Source organism: Symphalangus syndactylus, chromosome 22 (assembly GCF_028878055.3).
Source record: "Symphalangus syndactylus isolate Jambi chromosome 22, NHGRI_mSymSyn1-v2.1_pri, whole genome shotgun sequence".
Taxonomy (NCBI): Eukaryota; Metazoa; Chordata; class Mammalia; order Primates; family Hylobatidae; genus Symphalangus; species Symphalangus syndactylus.
Genome location: NC_072444.2, coordinates 19,239,281 through 19,257,350, shown reverse-complemented (window position 1 = coordinate 19,257,350; position 18,070 = coordinate 19,239,281). Strand labels below are relative to the sequence as shown.

The window sequence follows — 18,070 nt, the reverse complement described above, 5'->3', positions numbered from 1 at the left end:
TACAAAATGCTTTTTAAATCGGGTAGATTATGAAAGTTTGGTCCTGAAGAGTCTTCTCCTTCAGTTGCTGAATTTTGGCAAGGATGCAAAACCACATACCACATTCCTCCCTCCATCTGTCCCACCCTTCCTCCTTTCTGGGTCTGGGCCACATCTGAGTTTGCTGTCAGACTGAATTTGGGCTTGCTCCTCTAGTCGATGGAAGCTGCAGGAAGGGTTTATGTTGGGAAGGGACAGGCCAGATCTTCGCTGTCATAAGGTCACTCTGACAGCAGGGTGGCGGCCTCAGGCAGGGAGACGGTGGCAAGAATGAAGACAAAAATAGAGAGGTTCTGGGCCAAGCAAGACAGTGGGGTGGAGGCGAGGAAACATCGATGAGCCACCTGTGCCACAACATCCTCTAATCTGGGAGAAGATTAAAAGAAAAAAGGGTCGGGGCACCCAGGCAAATGTCATGCACCCTTTTCTCATAGAGAAATCCCGTAGCTCCCCATTCTTCCTCTCCAAGCCTTTTGATCCACGTTGCACACACAATTCCAACAGGACTTGTTATTTGAAGCTCACTGCAAATTGACAGCAACACTTAAAAAGTAGGAATAGGTTGGCAGGGAGGGGCACGAGGGGCAGCATGGAGTGAGCTGCTTCTAGAAGAAGGCACTGAGCAGTGTGGGCAAAAAGACAAAAACTCATGAAAAACCAAGAAGCCGTCATGCAGTCACTTTAGAAGACATTTGGGCAGTGTCTTATAAAGTTAAATATAGGACCAGCCGTGCCACGTCCTCATTTGCACACACAGCACCTCTCCCTGGGCTAACAGAGATGATCCAGGGAGCTGCCAGGCCTTTGAGACTCTGTTTTAATGAAGAGAGGGCCATCCAGGTGTCCATCAACAGAAGGATGGGTAAGTAAATGGTGTGTAGCCACGAAATGCGATGCTGTTCAGTGGGGAAAGGGAAGCAACAATTGGTAAAGGCAACAACATGAATGAATCTCAAAATAATGACGAGGAGTGGAAGAAACCAAGCAAAACATAGTACACACTTTGTGATTCCATTTATATAAAATCCTAGGAATCATGATTTATAGTGACAGAAAGAGGATCAATGGCTGCCTGAGGATGAGGGGCATGGATTATAAAAGGGCACAAGGAGCCTTTTGGGAGAGATGAGTATGTTCATTATCTTGATTGTGGCAATGGTTTCAATACATCAAAACTTATCAAATATGGAAATGCTGAGTAGGTACAATTTATTGTTGTCAATTATATCCCAATAAAGCAATTAATAAAATTGAAACAAACAAAGGCAAGGATCCCAGGAGACATTTAGCATCAGGATAAACTCACCTAACACATTGCAAATCCCCTAAGACTCGACAGGGTGACATTGATGTTTGTTTTAATGACCTTGATCCTGGGACAGGTTAATTAACGTCCAGCCTCCTCCCTCTAAGAAGGAGACAGATGTAGACAGGAGGCAGATTCCAGAGAAAATGTGTCTTTATAGTGTGGTCATTTAAACGTACAGATGTTCCTGGACTTATGATGGGATTACGTCCCAATAAGTCCATCATAAGTTCAAAATATCTTAGGTCGAAAGTGCACTTAAAACATCTGATCTACAGAACATCATGGCTTAGCACCTAACCTAGCTTAAATGTGCTGAAAACACTTTCATTAGCCTACACTCGGGCAAAATAATCCAACACAAAGTCCATTTTATAATAAAGAGTTGAGTATCTCATGGAATGTATTAAATACCATACTGAAATTGAACAATGGAATGGTCGTATGGCTACTCAAAGTCTGGTTTCTACTGAGTGCGTATGGCTTTCACGCTGTCGTAAAGTCAAAAAATCATAAGTTGGACCATTGTGAGTCGGGGACCTTCTGTATCGTTTTGTCTGTCTTGTTCCGTGATATATACTCAACACCACAAGCAGTGCGTGGTACATGGTGGGTGCTTAACAATTTGTTTTAAAATTTTCATCAATTAACAGTGTAAGGAGAAGAATATGACAAGCACTCCCAGCATGCCAGGCCCTGTTGTAAGTGCACTGGTACGTGTTCATTCATTCAGGCTTCAGTTCTCAGCAAAAGTCAAATACTGGATCACTTGGTTCTTCAACAGCACAGGAAAAGCAAATCAAACTCATTTCCTGTGTCCTCACAGCTCCACCCTCCCCTCCAGTGTCTCCATTCTATGAAAATCTAGGATTCTTCCCAGTGGAAAGGCAAAACCAGGAAAGCGAAGCTAAGCAGAGGCTGTAAACTTGTGTGGGGCGTGGAGAAGGTGCACAGGACTTGCTCAGCAAACCTCAGTCATCAGAATTAAGGGGCCCGCCAGAAGCTTGGAGCACGAAATTTAGGAAAATAAAAGGCCATCCTGTTTCTCCCAGCAGGGAGGAAACATATGGCTCTCATTACCTAGAGAGGTGGCAAGCCTCAGAATGGAAACACGCTCAAGAGTGATGGAGGCAAATTCAGAGACCAGAGAGCTCAAATCAATTTGCTGATAAAGGAAGATCTGGGGGCAGTGGGGGAGAGCATTCATGGGCTCCAGCCTCCATCTGGCTTGAATTCAAATCACGCCACCTACTCACTCTGTGTAGCAAAGATTCAGTTAGAGAGGGTAAAATGCTCAGTGCAGTGCCTCCTACTGTAAATCTTTATACATATTGGCACCTCCCCAGATGCTGTAATCCCACGAGGCAGGTGTCATAGCACCCATGTATCAGATGGAGAAACCGGAGCTCAAAGAAGCCAAAGGACCTCATCCAACATCACATGCTAGTCAGGTGCAGAGCCAGGACTCGAGCCTTGACTCCCGGTGCCGGCTGTTTCCACTAACCTCATTCACACAGGTGATACTCCTTGAGCAGCTACCAAGTGACCGGGCTTCCCTCCTTGCCTGGGAGGGAAAAGAAACAACTTATACTGCAGCATGACATGGACAGGTATGTGCTCCCAGAGACAGATGCAGCCCTGGAGAGGTGGAGATGAATTATGTCTTTGGAGGGCTGGGCAGTCGGGGTAGCCTGCCTGGTGGAGGTGGCATCTGAATGTAGAGCCTATAGAGCTTAACATTATAGGCAAAAACATGGAGGCAGGGACCAAAACCTCCAGTATCCCTGTACCCACTCCCAATCCAAGCCTCAGCTTAGGGCATGGCATACTTCTGTTGAATGTGGATAGCCCACAGCCCTGGCCCCAGATTCAGCAGAAGCTGCAGTGCCCAGCGCTTGCATGGCCTTACCTAGTGAAGGCATGCAGATCAGGGGGCATGCAGCATCCGCTCTTGCTGTGCCTGGCTTTTCAAAAACACAGTTACTCGCCCTTCAGAGACGCTGTTGGTGTTGGTAAACTCCAGCCGCTAAACTGCATTACACTGATCTCTCCAGAAACCTTTGCAGTTATTAATAGTTTATTGATCACAGCCCATTGCTAATGAGAGCAGGCCTCCTCACCCTCACTCCCCTCGGGTCCCTGCTATCTGTGGAAAGCCTTCTATTCATCATGCAGATCAATGCCACTCAATTCTGGGGAAAGGGAGTCTCTGGGCCACTTAATCCACTTTAGAAAGAAAACAGAAAAGACAAAATTTTAGATGAGGTGCTGAGAAGAGGTGGATTGGTCGAAATCAAAGCTGTGACCTGGCAGCTGTTGGGTCTGCCAGTGAGAACTAGAATCTGCCTTGGCTGGAAGTGGGGGGATCCTGGCCATGTCAGATGGTCACAGGGGAAACCAGGTGAGGGGTATACAGCGATCTCTGTTTTATTTGCAAATCTTCTGTGATTCTAAACTTATCCAAAATACAAATTTTATTTTTTTAGAAAATAACTTGGCTCATGGGAGGAATAGAAAGAATGCCACTGTAGCTGGAGGAAGAGGCAGGGGCGAGAGAGAAGGGAAGGTGGAAGACATGGCTGGAGGAAGGGGCAGGGGCATGGGATAAGGGAAGGTGGAAGACATGGCTAGAGATGTAGAAGGAACAAAGTTTGCTGGGCCCTGTTGGCCAAGATGACGATTCTTATCTCTCTGTTTGCCCTTTTTTATTGATAGACTTTATTTTTTAGAGCAGCTTTAGGTTCACAGCAAAACTGAGCAGAAAGTACAGAAAGTTCCCACCTGCCCCTGTCCCACACATGTACAACCTCTGCCACCATTGACTTCCTACACTTCAGTGACACATTTGTTACCATCAATTAACCTACATGGATACATCGTTATCGCCCGAAATCCATAGTTCACATTAGGGTTCAATTTTGGTGTTCTGCATTTAATAGGTTTTGCCACATGTTACTACCTTTTAAAATATTTTTATCAAATTGATATTGCTGTCTCATATTTTAAATTTTACAGTTTTATTTCTATTTGGGAGATTTTTATATTCTCCATTTTATTTTATTGTATTTCCATAGGTTATTGGGGAACAGGTGGTGTTTGGTTACGTAAGTTCTTTAGTGGTGATTTGTGAGATTTGGGTGCGCCCATCACCTGAGCAGTATGCCCTGTCCCAATTTGTAGTCTTTTATCTCTCACCCCCTCCCACCTTTTCCCCCAAATTCCCAAAGTTTATTGTATCATTCTTATGCCTTTGCATCCTCCTAGCTTAGCTCCCACTTATGAGTGAGAACATACAATGTTTGGTTTTCCATTCTTGAGTTACTTCCCTTAGAACAGGGGTCTCCAATTCCATCCAGGTTGCTGTGAATGCCATTATTTTGTTCCTTTTTATGGCTGAATAGTATTCCACGGTATAGATATATACCACAGTTTTTTTAATCCACTCATTGATTAATGGACATTTGAGCTGATTCCATATTTTTGCAATTGCAAATTGTGCTGCTATAAACATGTGTGTGCAAGTATGTTTTTCGTATAGTGTCTTTGTCATAAAAGCAGAGAGAGCCTTTGATGGGACTTAGGTAGAGGAGTAGCATTCATCTCATTTACGTTTGAAAAGATCTGGATTCTACCTGGAGAATGGATCAGGAGGGAGATTGCCAGGGACAGAAAGCCCAGTAAACCTCTGCCTCCATATTCCAGGTGAGAAGAGATGCTGACTGTGGAGACGGAGGGAAGTGGATGGTTCAGGATCTATTAGGAGTAGAACACCCAAGACTTGGTCACTGTCTGTATTTGGAGGGTGTGGAAATGGGAGATGCCAAGGAGGGTGCCCGAGAGTGTGCCTTGGGCTAATGGTGGAGGATGGGTCTGGACATTCCAGGAACTAGGGAACCTGGGCTTGCTCCTTCAGTCGATGGTAGAAGGAGCATCTGGGGCTGTACACATAGTCCTCAGTGAGAAGCTGCCTTTTTCATACAGCAGCAATCCAGGTGTACCCCGAGCTGTCTTCTCTACCACCTGTGAGGTGTCATAAGCATATTGCTTACGTTACTATCACCTGAGCATGTCATCAGGGTAGCAGTTGCCTAAACATGACACCTGTGTCACTATCCTATAAACACATCTTCTACAGCCATCACCTAGGTGGCGGTTACCTGCACGTATCTGCCTGGGTGTCAACCATGTTATTATTATCTTATTACCTCACCTGGAGAGCTGCCAGCTACATATGTCTCCCGAGCCTGTTTCTTTACAGAGCTGTCACCTGAAACTGCCACCTGCACTCCTGTCACCTACAAAAGTCATTTAAGCAGGTTGTCTCTATAACCAACACCTATGAGTGTCACCAAGTGCAAATTCTGCTCCTACTGTTTGTAAGCCATGGGGCCTTGGGTAAGTCATGCCATCTCTCTTTGAGTCTCCTTTTTTTTTTAATCTAAAATATGTCACTCAGTAATGGTGCCCGGTAGAGAGGCTATTTTTTCAGTCTAGCTGAGTTACAAACAAAGAAAATCATTCCCAGAGGGGAGACTGGTCCCCTGCTGTTCCCATGTCACTGTGCTCTTTCTTCTGAGATGAGGGAGTGGAGGGGGACAGCGTCTTCTCAACAAAGTCCCCCCTGATGAAAAGCTTCCCATTCTTTAAGTCCTTCCGTGACAGTCGGTAGACCAGATGTCAACCTCTGTGTGTTCTATGTAAATGAAGGTGTTTGTTTATGCTAATGTGTGCTGGGTGGTAGGAGGGATGGGCTGGCTCAGCTCAGTAAGACGACAGTGATGGAAAAAGAGGCTGGCAGCCCAGGTGTGGGGGGACAGTGAGTCGCAGGGGAAAAGGAGCCAGAAGACAAAGATGGAGCAGGTAGCTAAAAGGAGAGAAGAAAAGAGCGAAGCTGAGGTTACATTGCTCTGCAGAAGCAGGTGGGAGAGCAAAGTGGGAAGTGTGTCCAGGAGGCGGAAGGGAGGATGAAGAACTGGATTGAAAGAACCTCCCTTTTCAGGGGGGGCAGATGGGTCACACGCCCAAGAGCCTGAGCGCCAACCAACAGCTGCTCTTTCCTGTCCCCAGTGGGGTCCTTGTCAGGCAGGTTAGTGGGGTAGGTCCATGAGTATGGATCCCTTCCCATAGTTTTCTGCTATGACTTGAGAACTTCTAAGACTTAAACAGAACCCCAGTCCCTCTAAGTTGTAGCCAGAATAGGCTGGAACTTGCATGAAGACAGACATATTTCGCCAATGCAGCAATGACACAGCCTCTGCAACTCCAGGCCAAGGCTCCTTCCCATCCAAGTGTCCAGATTCCACTTGCCAGGAATTCCCTCTCCCCACAGAGCTTCACAGGACCCAGGAACAACACAGAATGGCCCCTCTGTCCATTTGGATGCAACGTTCCTGCTTACAGAAGTCCTTCAGTGACATCATTGCATTTAATCTTCACTGCAGTCACAGGAAGTAGCACTGTTTAGGAAAGAAAGTAGCACTGTTTAGGAAAGAAAATGGAGTCTCCAGGAGAGATGGACTGACTTACCCAAGGTCCCCTGATTTACAAACAGTAGGAGCAGAATTGGAACCTGGTTCTCTTTGACTCCATGTCAAGGCTCTTTTCAATATAGAAGGGAGGAAAGAGCCTCCCTGCTTGCATTTTCCATGGGGAGACAGAACAACATACCAACTCATTTTCACATGGTCTGACCCTGTAGATGCTATAGAAAGATCTAGAACATGAGCCATCCAACTACAGCTTGCAGGCCAAATCTAGCCCGTCGCCTATTTTTTCACAACTTGTGAACTGAGAATGCTTTTTCTACTTTGAAATGGTTGGAGAAATAAAACAGAAGAAGGATATTGTATGGCAAATGAAAATTATATGAAATTCAAATTTAAATGATCATAAGTAAAGTTTTATTGGAGCACATTTGCACCAATTTGTTTATGCACCGATTGTAGCTGCTTTTGTGCTGCAAGGATAGGATTGAACTGCAATTGTAAAGGGCAAGAAAGCCTAAAATATTTACTCTCTGGACTTTCAGGAGAAAAGTCTGAAAGCAGGTTTGAGGGAGTCTCTCCCATCCTCAGGGATCACCTCCTCTGAGACACCCTCCCGACCACCTCAGAGGTGGAAGTGGCTGCTCCCCAATCTGAGCTCAGATAAGCTCACGCTTTTCCATGTGAGTGTGGAACCCAGATCAGCTTCTCTACCTCCTTGTCCACTGGGATGGGGGCTCCTTGGGGACCTGAATTTTATTGTCTTTCTCTTCTGTGATCTCAGGACTGGGCATGAAGTGGCAGCATGGGGGTGTGGAGAGAGAAACTCAAATTTCCATACTGGTTCTTATTAGCAATTGAGTTCTGTCCCGAGCCTCAGTTTCCTTGTTTATGAAATGGGAATATGGACCCTACGTGGAGGCCGTCACGAGGAAAGAGGGAGCCGATGCCTCCAGTGACAGTTTTGGGCCCATACTGCATGCAGTGACACACTAAATGCCCACACCTCTTCACCTATGCCATCCTCACGGCTCCCTGAAAGTGGGCACCATCCCAGGCTCATGGAAGCTGACAGGCTAAATAACTGCTCCAGGACCCACTGAGCACAAATTGGGCTCTGGCTGAACACAGTCCACACCTTCACTATCTGAGATGCCGAGCACAGTGTCTGCATACGGTCAGTGTTCCATAAATGCTCCCCTCCTCCCAGCCCAGCACGCAGGCATGTGTTTGTTAGTGGAGGCTGCACCTGTGGGCATCACGATGAGTTTCCTTGAGCGCTGCCTCACCCAGCCCCACGATGATGGGCCCTCACCCTGTCTTCTGCCTTCCCCAGGCTGCCCGAGGTCCGGATCTCAGACAATGGTCCCTATGAGTGCCATGTGGGCATCTACGACCGCGCCACCAGGGAGAAGGTGGTCCTGGCATCGGGCAACATCTTCCTCAATGTCATGGGTGAGTGCAGGGCCACTGGCCCCTGGCATCGCAGTGAGGATGACGAGTGTGTTTGAGTGTGTGTGTGTGAATGTGTGCACACAGGCACACGTGCGTGCACAGAGCAGCCATCCTAGGGACCATCCACCAGAAGTTCTGTTGTGCTGGTGTCTTCCCTTTCCTGCCCTTGTCGTGGAGGGGCAACCAGACCAGGCTGAGCCAAGGTGTGACCTGTGAAGTCTTGCCCCCCATGGGCCTCCCCTCAGGAGGTCCCCTTCTCCCAGCACAGGTACCCCAACAGGACCCTCCCCAGGGAGTGAAAGATAGCACCTCAGCCGAGATGCACACCTGCTGCAGAGGGAACCATTCTGCCCCTCAGCCAAAAGATCCCCCTGCACCTCCTGAGGCCTTAATGGAGATGGCATAGGATCTGGAGATAAATTAGAAAGTGCTCAGGGCTGGGATTCAGAGCTCTTGGGTTCTCACCCTCTCCCCATGCCTCCATTTATGCACCTGTAAAATGGAGGTAATAATACTGGTGTCTATCTCTGGCTGGCTGGGTCCTTAGGTAAGTCTATCCCCATCCCAGACTCAGTTTCCCCATGAGTAAGACAAGAATGCTGCTCTGCACATTCTCAGAAGCCCCCACTGGTTCTAATTTACTGTCAGATACACACCTTTGGATTGTGGCTCTATTGCAAGGATGCTGGGGACTTGGCCTTGACTCCAGACTCTGTGTTCTCCGGTTTTCTTATCCAGTAATATTTATCAGGGAAACAAAGCTTGCAGTACACAGGCAATCAATGAAAGCATAAAGGCCTCGCTGAAAGCCGCTGCTTCTGGGGAAATTGAAAACCTCCAAAGGCCAGACCTCCAGAGGGAACATCGATTCCTGCAGCACAGCCCGTGGTAGTTCTGGCTTTCCAATGGAGCCACGATGCAGGAGGTGGCATTGCTAGGAAAAGCCCCTCTCTCGCAGTTACTCACGCACCACTCAGCTCCTCTGATAGAGGAGCTAGCAGCGTTTGGGTGCCTGGCCCTGGGTTGGCCACACCAGGGAACCTAGGAGGGACAGTACTCAGTTTGCACCATCAAGGAACTCCCAGTCTGATGAGAGACGTGTACTTAATCAATCATTTATGCATCACAATGTATTGAGCACCTACCTATGAGGTGGCAGGGAATGCACCCAAAATTTTTATAGGACAAATGCTTATCTGTAGAGATTTTGCAGGAGACAAGCATAAAACACATGCATAGATGAATCAAAAACAGCCTGCAACATGCTAGAAGGAAATAAAGCAGAGTAAAGGGATAAAGAGTGACTGCAGGTGGGTGGCTGCTACCATAGGGAGGGGACTCAGGGAAGGCCCCTCTGCGGCTATTGAGCTGAGTACTTTACATGTGTTATGTCATTATGCCTCACAACCAACCCGAGAGTACATACTAGCATTAACTCCATTTTGCAGATGCAGAAATGGATCACAGAGAAAGCAAGCAACTTGCCTAAAGTCACACAGCCAAGATCACAAAATCCTCCTATGTTATCAGGCAGCTCAGTGTTGGGCCGGGACTCAGGCATCTTGACTCCAGGGCCAGCTCTGTCACATTGCTGGAGGCAGTGAAGACACTGCGCTAAGGCCTCAATCTAAGGTGCCTTCAAGCAAGGCCAGAGTCCTCAAAAACCATCCCTCCATGAGGCCCACACTTCCCATTACTTTGCCAAAGAACCCTGAGCAGGTTATTCTCCTTCTGTGGCCTCAATTTCCCCCATCTGTACTGTATTAGTCCATTTTCACATTGCTGATAAAGACATACCCAAGACTGGGCAATTTGCAAAAGAAAGAGGTTTAATGGACTCACAGTTCCACATGGCTGGGGAGGCCTCACAATCATGGTGGAAGGTGAAAGGCACATCTCACATGGTGGCAGACAAGAGAAGAGAACTTGTGCAGGGAAACTCCCCTTTATAAAACCATCAGATCTTGAGAGACTTATTCACTATCATGAGAAATAGCACAGGAAAGACCGACCCCTACGATTCAGTTTCCTCCCACTGGGTCCCTCCTACAACACATGAGAATTGTGGGAGCTACAGTATAAGATGAGATTTGAGTTGGGACACAGCCAAACCATATCATGTATCATCAGAGGGTTGACCAGATAATCCTACACTCCCTCCCAGCTCTGACACTTGTGAGTCCCTTACTCCATCCACTAGGTGAGGAAACTGAGGTACAGAGCGATTTCGTGGGACTCACTCAGGTTGCACAACTGGCCTGATGGTCTCTGCTGAGCAAGGGAGTGTGCTCGTGTGGGCCTCAATTTCCCCATCTGTAAAATAGGGATAAGGATGCTTCCCTCCCAGGGTGGCCGTGAGGCTTAAAGTAGATAAAGTTTGCAGAACACCTACCCCGTCAAGAATATCACTGAAGAGCTCAGTTACTTGGACGCTGTTGTTTTTATTATCACTGTTTCTGGTGTGCCTACTCCTGGGCACAGCTGTGGCTGCCTCCCTCTTGCCCCTGGTTTTGGCCCCAGCAAAGAGAAGCCCCCCATTCACAGCTCCAAAGAGCCCTGCACTAGTCTGAGGAATGACTGCTCTAGGAACATAGCTTCATGCACCGCGGCTGCCTGGAAGCCAGAGAGTGTCTCTGGGAGTGGCAGGGACAGGGGTCTCTCCTTATTCACCTCCTCTGGGCTTCTTCCCCAAAGGTCTGCGAGTCCTGGCACCATGCACCTATGGAAGGAGCCAGGATATATCCCAACTGTCATAATGACAGCAGTGCCCCACACTTGCCCGATCTGAGCAATTTCAGAGGGGCTTTCACATGGAGGACATCACCCAGTCCTCACTGCAGATCAGAGCGTGGGGGATTACTATTATCCCTAACTCACAGATGAAGAGACTGAGACCCAGGGAAGGGAAGAAATTTGCTCCAGGCCTTATAGGGTGGGGGTTATCTCTATGCCAGAGCAGCGTGGCTTCTGTAGCTCACCAAGGTCCTGAATGGTGAGCGGAGGGCCGGGGGAGGCGGCGTGGCTGAGTGTTTCTCATACAGCATCTCCTGTAACCCATCGACCACATGGGCCTGGGAGGCAGGCGCCACAGTGAGCCCATTGCACAGACCTGGCTCAGAGGGGCATGGGACTTGGCCGAGGTTGGAGGGTTAAGTGAGATAATTATAGAACAGAACGTTCTGGGCCTGAGGCTTGGCACATTCTGGATGATCAATAAATAGTATCTCTTATGACAAATAGTAGTAGGGTCAGTTACGAACCAGGCACAATTAGACCAATCTCTGTGAAGGTCTCCTTCAAGTGTTTCAGGGCAGCTTTCAAAAATTAAAACTGACTCATTGCTTCAGCTCATCTGTGGCATTGTGTTCACACACAAAGACCCTCCCTTCAAGGGAGCGGAGGTCACCGAACGCTGGGTTCTCTTTTGTGCCACATGGGACCCTAAGGGCTGCTGCAGCCAAACTGGGGCAAGACAGACCCTCCCCAATTTGGAGGTCAATGGGAAGCTCCCAGAACAGTGGGGAGAAGGAGAGCTGAGGAGCTGGGGACGGCCCAGGGCCCACCTGCCTCAAAGCACAGAGCAGTTCCGCCAGAAAGCCCAGCACCCCGGTCTGCCATCCACACATCCACATCCAGCACATTCTAACGGGGCCATTTTCAGAGGCCTCCGGGTGAAGATGAAAACGCGAGTGCAGCTGTAATTTCACGCCTATAACATCCCACTATGTGGTGGGGAAAGACATTTGGGAGCCCCGTGGGTGACACCAAGGGTGTATGCTGCACACAGTCATTAAAATGTTTTTATCTGAGCTGCAGATAAATTGTAAGCCAATTTGAAAGTTGTGTGCTGGGCCCCAGGAACGCATTATACACAGTCATGGAAGGATTTTGAAGGTTCTTCTGGGGGTGCAGGTTAGGGGGGAGGGAGTGTGTTAAGGGTGCGCTGTTACAATCAATTAAATGTTGTGAGAGCCAGGCACCCCACCCCCATCCTCACCGAAGTTAAAAGACTCTGCACTTCTGGCTCCTCTGGAATGCCAAGGGGCAGGGTTTCTCTGCCACTGAGTGGGGCCCTTTCAACCCAAAGCTGAAAAGCAAGGCCACCCTCTGCATGCCAGCATTGAGCTCAGTGTTCAACCTACAGTTAATCCCTCACAAAAGCCCTTGGATGTGGGCCTGGTCATCCCCATTTTACGGATGATGGAGCAGAGGCTCTGAGAGTTTAAGGGGCACATCCATGTGAGTGACAGAGCAGGGTGGGTAGGAGCGGGGCGTCCCACCTGGTCTGCCTGAGCCCAGAGCAGGTACTTATACAACAGCCTTAACTCCCAAAGGAAATTTGCCTCCCCTTGACCCAAAAGCCATGAGTCACACAAACCTCAAACAAGCACTGGAGTGGGGACAGAGTGCAGAGAGTGGGGACTTCCTTGAGACCGAGCCTAACTAGGTTGCTCAAAAACTCCGATGGTCCTAGCATGGCGGCTCACATCTGTAATCCCAGTACTTCAGGAGGCTGAGGTGCGTGGATCTCTTGAGCCCAGGAGTTCTAGCCCAGCCTGGGCAACATGGCGAAATCCCGTTTCTACAAAACATTAACTGGGCTGTGGTGGTACGTGCCTGTAGTCCCAGCTACTCAGGAGGCTGAGGTAGGAGGATTACTTGAGCCTGGGAGGTAAAGGCTGCAGTGAGCTGAGATCACGCCACTGCATTCTAGCCTGGGCAACAGTGAGACCCTGTCTCCAGAAATGAAACAAAACCAAACCAATAAAACCAAACAACAACAACGAATTCCGATGGATGGCTGGGGCTGTTTGCCTTTAGGGACATGTAGGAGTCTGGGAGGAACACAGAATGTCTGTGCCCTTGCCTCCATTCCTGTCCCCATCCCCATTTTTGGTTCTCTCATCCACTACTATCCAGCACCTCCCCCACTTCTCAAACCCTCTGAAAGGAACACTGAACTTGGAGTCCAGCAGACCTGGGTCCAAACCCCAATTAGTGTCTACTTTTGACATGGACAGTCTAGTATTGAGTTTCCTTTCTGGTAAAAGAGCATATCAGAATGTCTTTTTTGTTCAAATATATTATAAGGTGACTTGGATGCCCACGTACATGGGCATTCTAATTTGCATTTATTCATTTGTATGTTCATTCATTTAACATATATTTATTGAGCACCTAGTACATTGCAGGCACTGTTGTGTACACTGGAGTTTGCAATGAACAAGGAGGACAAAAAAAAAAAAAAAAACCAAACAAACAAAAAACTGGTCCTCACAGACCGTGCAGTAGGGGAGGCAGAAGATGAGCAAGTGAAGAGATGGGGAGACAAATCGGATGTCAGTGGGTGGTAAAGCAATGTCAGGAAAAACCCATCAGGGATGCGGCTGTTCTAGGTCAATGTGGCCTCTCTGAGAAGGTAACATTCAAAAGACGTGAGCTATATGGACTTCATTCATTCATGCCAGTGATTCAGTGACTTACTGAGCATTCCCCAGGTGCCAAGCACAATTCTAGGTGCTGTGGATACACTGACAATAAGACAAGGCCCTTGCTCCCCTGGACTCACATTCTCTAAGGGAAATAGCTTCATGGTACAGAGGAGGAAACTAGTTTCTGGGGCTGCCCATAGCAAATTACTGCAAACTGGGTGGCTTAAAACCACAGCAATGTATCGTCTCACAGTGCTAGTCCCAGAAGCCTGAAATCAAGGTGTCAGTAGGGCCATGCTCCCCATGCAAGGGAAAAATCCTTCCTTGTCCCTCCCCTTTCCTCTGGTGTTGCTAGCAATCCTTGGAGTTCCCTGGCTTATAGATGCATCACGTCGATCTCTGCCTCTCTCATCATATGGCCTTCTCCCTCTGGCTCTGTGTTCCTGTCCCTGTGTTCAGATTTGCTTCTGCTTCTGCTCCTGCTACTGCTTCTGCTTCTGCTTCTTCTCCTTCTCCTTCTTTCTTCTTTCCTCCTCCTTTCCCTCCTTCTCCTCCTCCTCTTCCTCCTCCTCCTTCTTCTTCTTCTCTTCTTCTTCTTCTTCTTCTTCTTCTTCTTCTTTTCTTCTTCTTCTTCTCCTCCTCCTCCTCCTTCTTCTTCTTTCTTCTTCTTCTCCTCCTCCTCCTTCCTCTCCTTCTCCTCTTCCTCCTTCCTCTCCTTCTCCTCTTCCTCCTTCCTCTCCTTCTCCTCTTCCTCCCCCTCCTTTTTCTCCTTCTCCTTCTTCTTCTCCTCCTCCTTCTTCTCCTCCTCCTCCTTCTTCTCCTTCTCCTCCTTCTCCTCCTCCCCCTCCTTCTTCTTCTTCTCTTTTTATTTTTTATTTTTTGTGTGTGTGAGACAGTCTTGCTCTGTTGCCCAGGGTGGCCTCAAATGCCTGAGTTCAAGCAATCCACTCACCTTGGCCTCCCAAAGTGCTACAGGCATGAGACACTGCACCCACCTCAACAGATTTTCTCCTTATAAGGACATCAGTCATTGAATTAGGACTCACCCTAATCCAGTGTGACCTCATCTTACCTTTAGCACAATTGCAAGGGCCCTATTTCCAAATAAGGTTACATTTATACGGACTGTGGGTCAGAACTTCAACACATCATCTTCAGGGACATAATTCAACCCACAGCAGTAACTTAGTCAGGATGTAGCACACCAAGATTCCCTGTCTGACTCTGAAGCTGACACTCTCTGCTCCCAAACCCGTGGGTCACCCTTCATTGCGCATTGACTAATATGCAGGCGCTGTGCTAAACTCTTCTTGTGCTAACTCACTGAACACTCACAAAAGCTCTGCAAGGTGAGTACTATCACTTTCTCTTTAGCAGATGAAGAAATTGAGAGGTAACGTCACTTCCCTACATCACCCAGCCAGTGTGTGGCAGGGCAGGGGTATATAGCCATCCTGCACGTTAACCTCTCTGCTCCTCTAGAAGTTTACCAATGAGGAAGCCAAGACTCATAAAGTATTGGTACATATTAATAAAATGTTCTATCTTGGGATCGCTGTCTCTCTTCTGGAAGCTTCCAAGTGAGGTTAGCAGATGAAGTAGACTTTTGGAACCTGAGGCCAGAGTGGCAACAAACCACACCATATGCTTTGCAAGTCTGGAGCCAGGAAATACAGCTTCCACCCCAAAGAACAGATGTTAATGAACTTTACATGACGTTTCCGGTTGGTTTGTCTTTTTTTCCTTGTGTTTTTTTGTTTGTTTGTTTGTTTGCTCTGTTTTGTTTTGTTTTGAGACAGAGTCTTGCTCTGTCCCCCAGGCTGGAGTGCAGTAGCACAGTCTCAGCTCACTGCAGCCTCTGCCTCCAGGCATCAAGATATTCTCCTGCCTCAGCCTCCCAAGTAGCTGGGATTACAGACATACACCACCTAATGCCTGCCTAATTTTTCTAGTTTTAGTCGAGACGAGGTTTCTCCATGTTGGCCAGGCTGGTCTTGAACTCCTGACCTCAAGTGATCCTCCCGCCTCGGCCTCCCAAAGTGCTGGGATTACAGGCATGAGCCACCATGCCCGGCCCTTTGTTTTTTTCTAAAATATGGTTTTATTGAGATACAATTCATATAACATACAATTCACTCATTTAAAGTTTACAAAACAGTGGTTTTAGCATATTCACAGAGTTGTGCCTCTACCACCACAATCAATTTCAGAACATTTTCATCGTCCTCCAAAGAAACCCTGTACCCATCAGCAGTTATGCAGCACCCCACATTGTCCCTCTTCTTCTCAGTCACAGGCAGCCACAAACCCCCTTTCTGTCTCTATAGATTTGCTGGTTCTGGATATTTAATATGAATGAGATTATACAATATGTGGTCTTTTGTGGCTAGTTTTTTTGCTTTGCATAATGTCTTCAAGGTTCATCCATATTGTAGCAGGTACCAGTACTTCATTCCTTTTCAATGCTGAATAATGTACGGATAGATCACGTTTTGTTTATGCATTCATCAGTGGATGGAAATCTGGGTTGTTTCCACTTTTTGGCTATTATGAACAACGCTGCTATAAACATTCATACAAGTTTTTGTGTGAACATGTAGTTTCAGTTCTCTTGGGTATGTATCCTCGGAGTAGAACTGCTGAGTCAAATGATGACTCTGCATTTAAACTTCTGAGAAACTTCCAGACAGTTTTCCACAGCGGCTGCACTGTGTTATATTCCCACCAGCTGCATATGAATCTCAGCTTCTCCACATCTTTGTCGACACTTGTTACTATCTGTCTTTTTAAATATAGCCATCTTAGTGGATCCTAGTGGATGTGGAGTGATATCTCTTTGTGGCTTTGATTGGCATTTCCCTCAGGGCCAATGACACTGTACATCCTTTCCTGTGCTTCTTGGCCATTTGGACATCTTCTTTGGAGAAATATCTACTCAGAGACTTTGGTCATTTTTAATGGCCTTATTTGTCTGTTTATGATTGAGTTGTAAGAGTTCTCTATCTGACCTACATGTAAGTCCCTTATCAGGTATATCATTTGCATATTTTTCTCCTATTGTGCAGATTGTCTTTTTACTTTCTTCATGGTGTCCTTTGAAGGACAAAATGTTTTAATGTCAATGAAATCCAGTTTATCTATTTTTTCTTTTGTCACTTGTGCTTTTCGTGTCTATTTAAGGAGGCTTTGCCTAACTCAGTGTCACAACTTACTCCTGTATTTTTCTTCTAGGAGTTTGTATAGTTTTAGCGCTTACATTTAAGTTTATGATGCATTTCAAGTTTATTTGTTTTATTTTTTTATTTTTTTTATTATACTTTAGGTTTTAGGGTACATGTGCACAATGTGCAGGTTTGTTACATATGTATCCATGTGCCATGTTGATTTCCTGCACCCATTAACTCGTCATTTAGCATTAGGTATATCTCCTAATGCTGTCCCTCCCCCCTCCCCCAACCCCACAACAGTCCCTGGAGTGTGATATTCCCCTTCCTGTGTCCATGAGTTCTCATTGTTCAATTCCCACCTATGAGTGAGTGAGAACATGCGGTGTTTGGTTTTTTGTCCTTGCGATAGTTTACTGAGAATGATGTTTTCCAGTTTCATCCATGTCCCTACAAAGGACATGAACTCATCATTTTTTATGGCTGCATAGTATTCCATGGTGTATATGTGCCACATTTTCTTAATCCAGTCTATCGTTGTTGGACATTTGGGTTGGTTCCAACTCTTTGCTATTGTGAATAGTGCCGCAATAAACATACGTGTGCGTGTGTCTTTATAGCAGCATGATTTATAGTCCTTTGGGTATATACCCAGTAATGGGATGGCTTGGTCAAATGGTATTTCTAGTTCTAGATCCCTGAGGAATCGCCACACTGACTTCCACAATGGTTGAACTAGTTTACGGTCCCACCAGCAGTGTAAAAGTGTTCCTATTTCTCCACATCCTCTCCAGCACCTGTTGTTTCCTGATTTTTTAATGATGGCCATTCTAACTGGTGTGAGATGGTATCTCACTATGGTTTTGATTTGCATTTCTCTGATGGCCAGTGATGATGAGCATTTCTTCATGTGTTTTTTGGCTGCATAAATGTCTTCTTTTGAGAAGTGTCTGTTCATGTCCTTTGCCCACTTTCTGATGGGGTTGTTTGTTTTTTTCTTGTAAATTTGTTTGAGTTCATTGTAGATTCTGGATATTAGCCCTTTGTCAGATGAGTAGGTTGCAAAAATTTTCTCCCATTCTGTAGGTTGCCTGTTCACTCTGATGGTAGTTTCTTTTGCTGTGCAGAAGCTCTTTAGTTTAATTAGATCCCATTTGTCAATTTTGGTTTTTGTTGCCATTGCTTTTGGTG

At 46.8% G+C, this 18,070-nt stretch overlaps 1 protein-coding gene across 3 annotated transcripts in view; it reads left to right on the top strand.

Annotated features, from left to right (window-relative positions):
- Positions 1-18,070, top strand: part of IGSF21 (immunoglobin superfamily member 21) — a 281,206-nt gene that overhangs the window by 215,867 nt on the left and 47,269 nt on the right. For all 3 annotated transcript variants that reach the window (XM_055260925.2, XM_063631748.1, XM_055260926.2), the window contains one exon: positions 8,165-8,283. In XM_055260925.2, the coding sequence (XP_055116900.1) occupies positions 8,165-8,283 (119 nt within the window). The remainder of the gene's footprint in view (positions 1-8,164; positions 8,284-18,070) is intronic.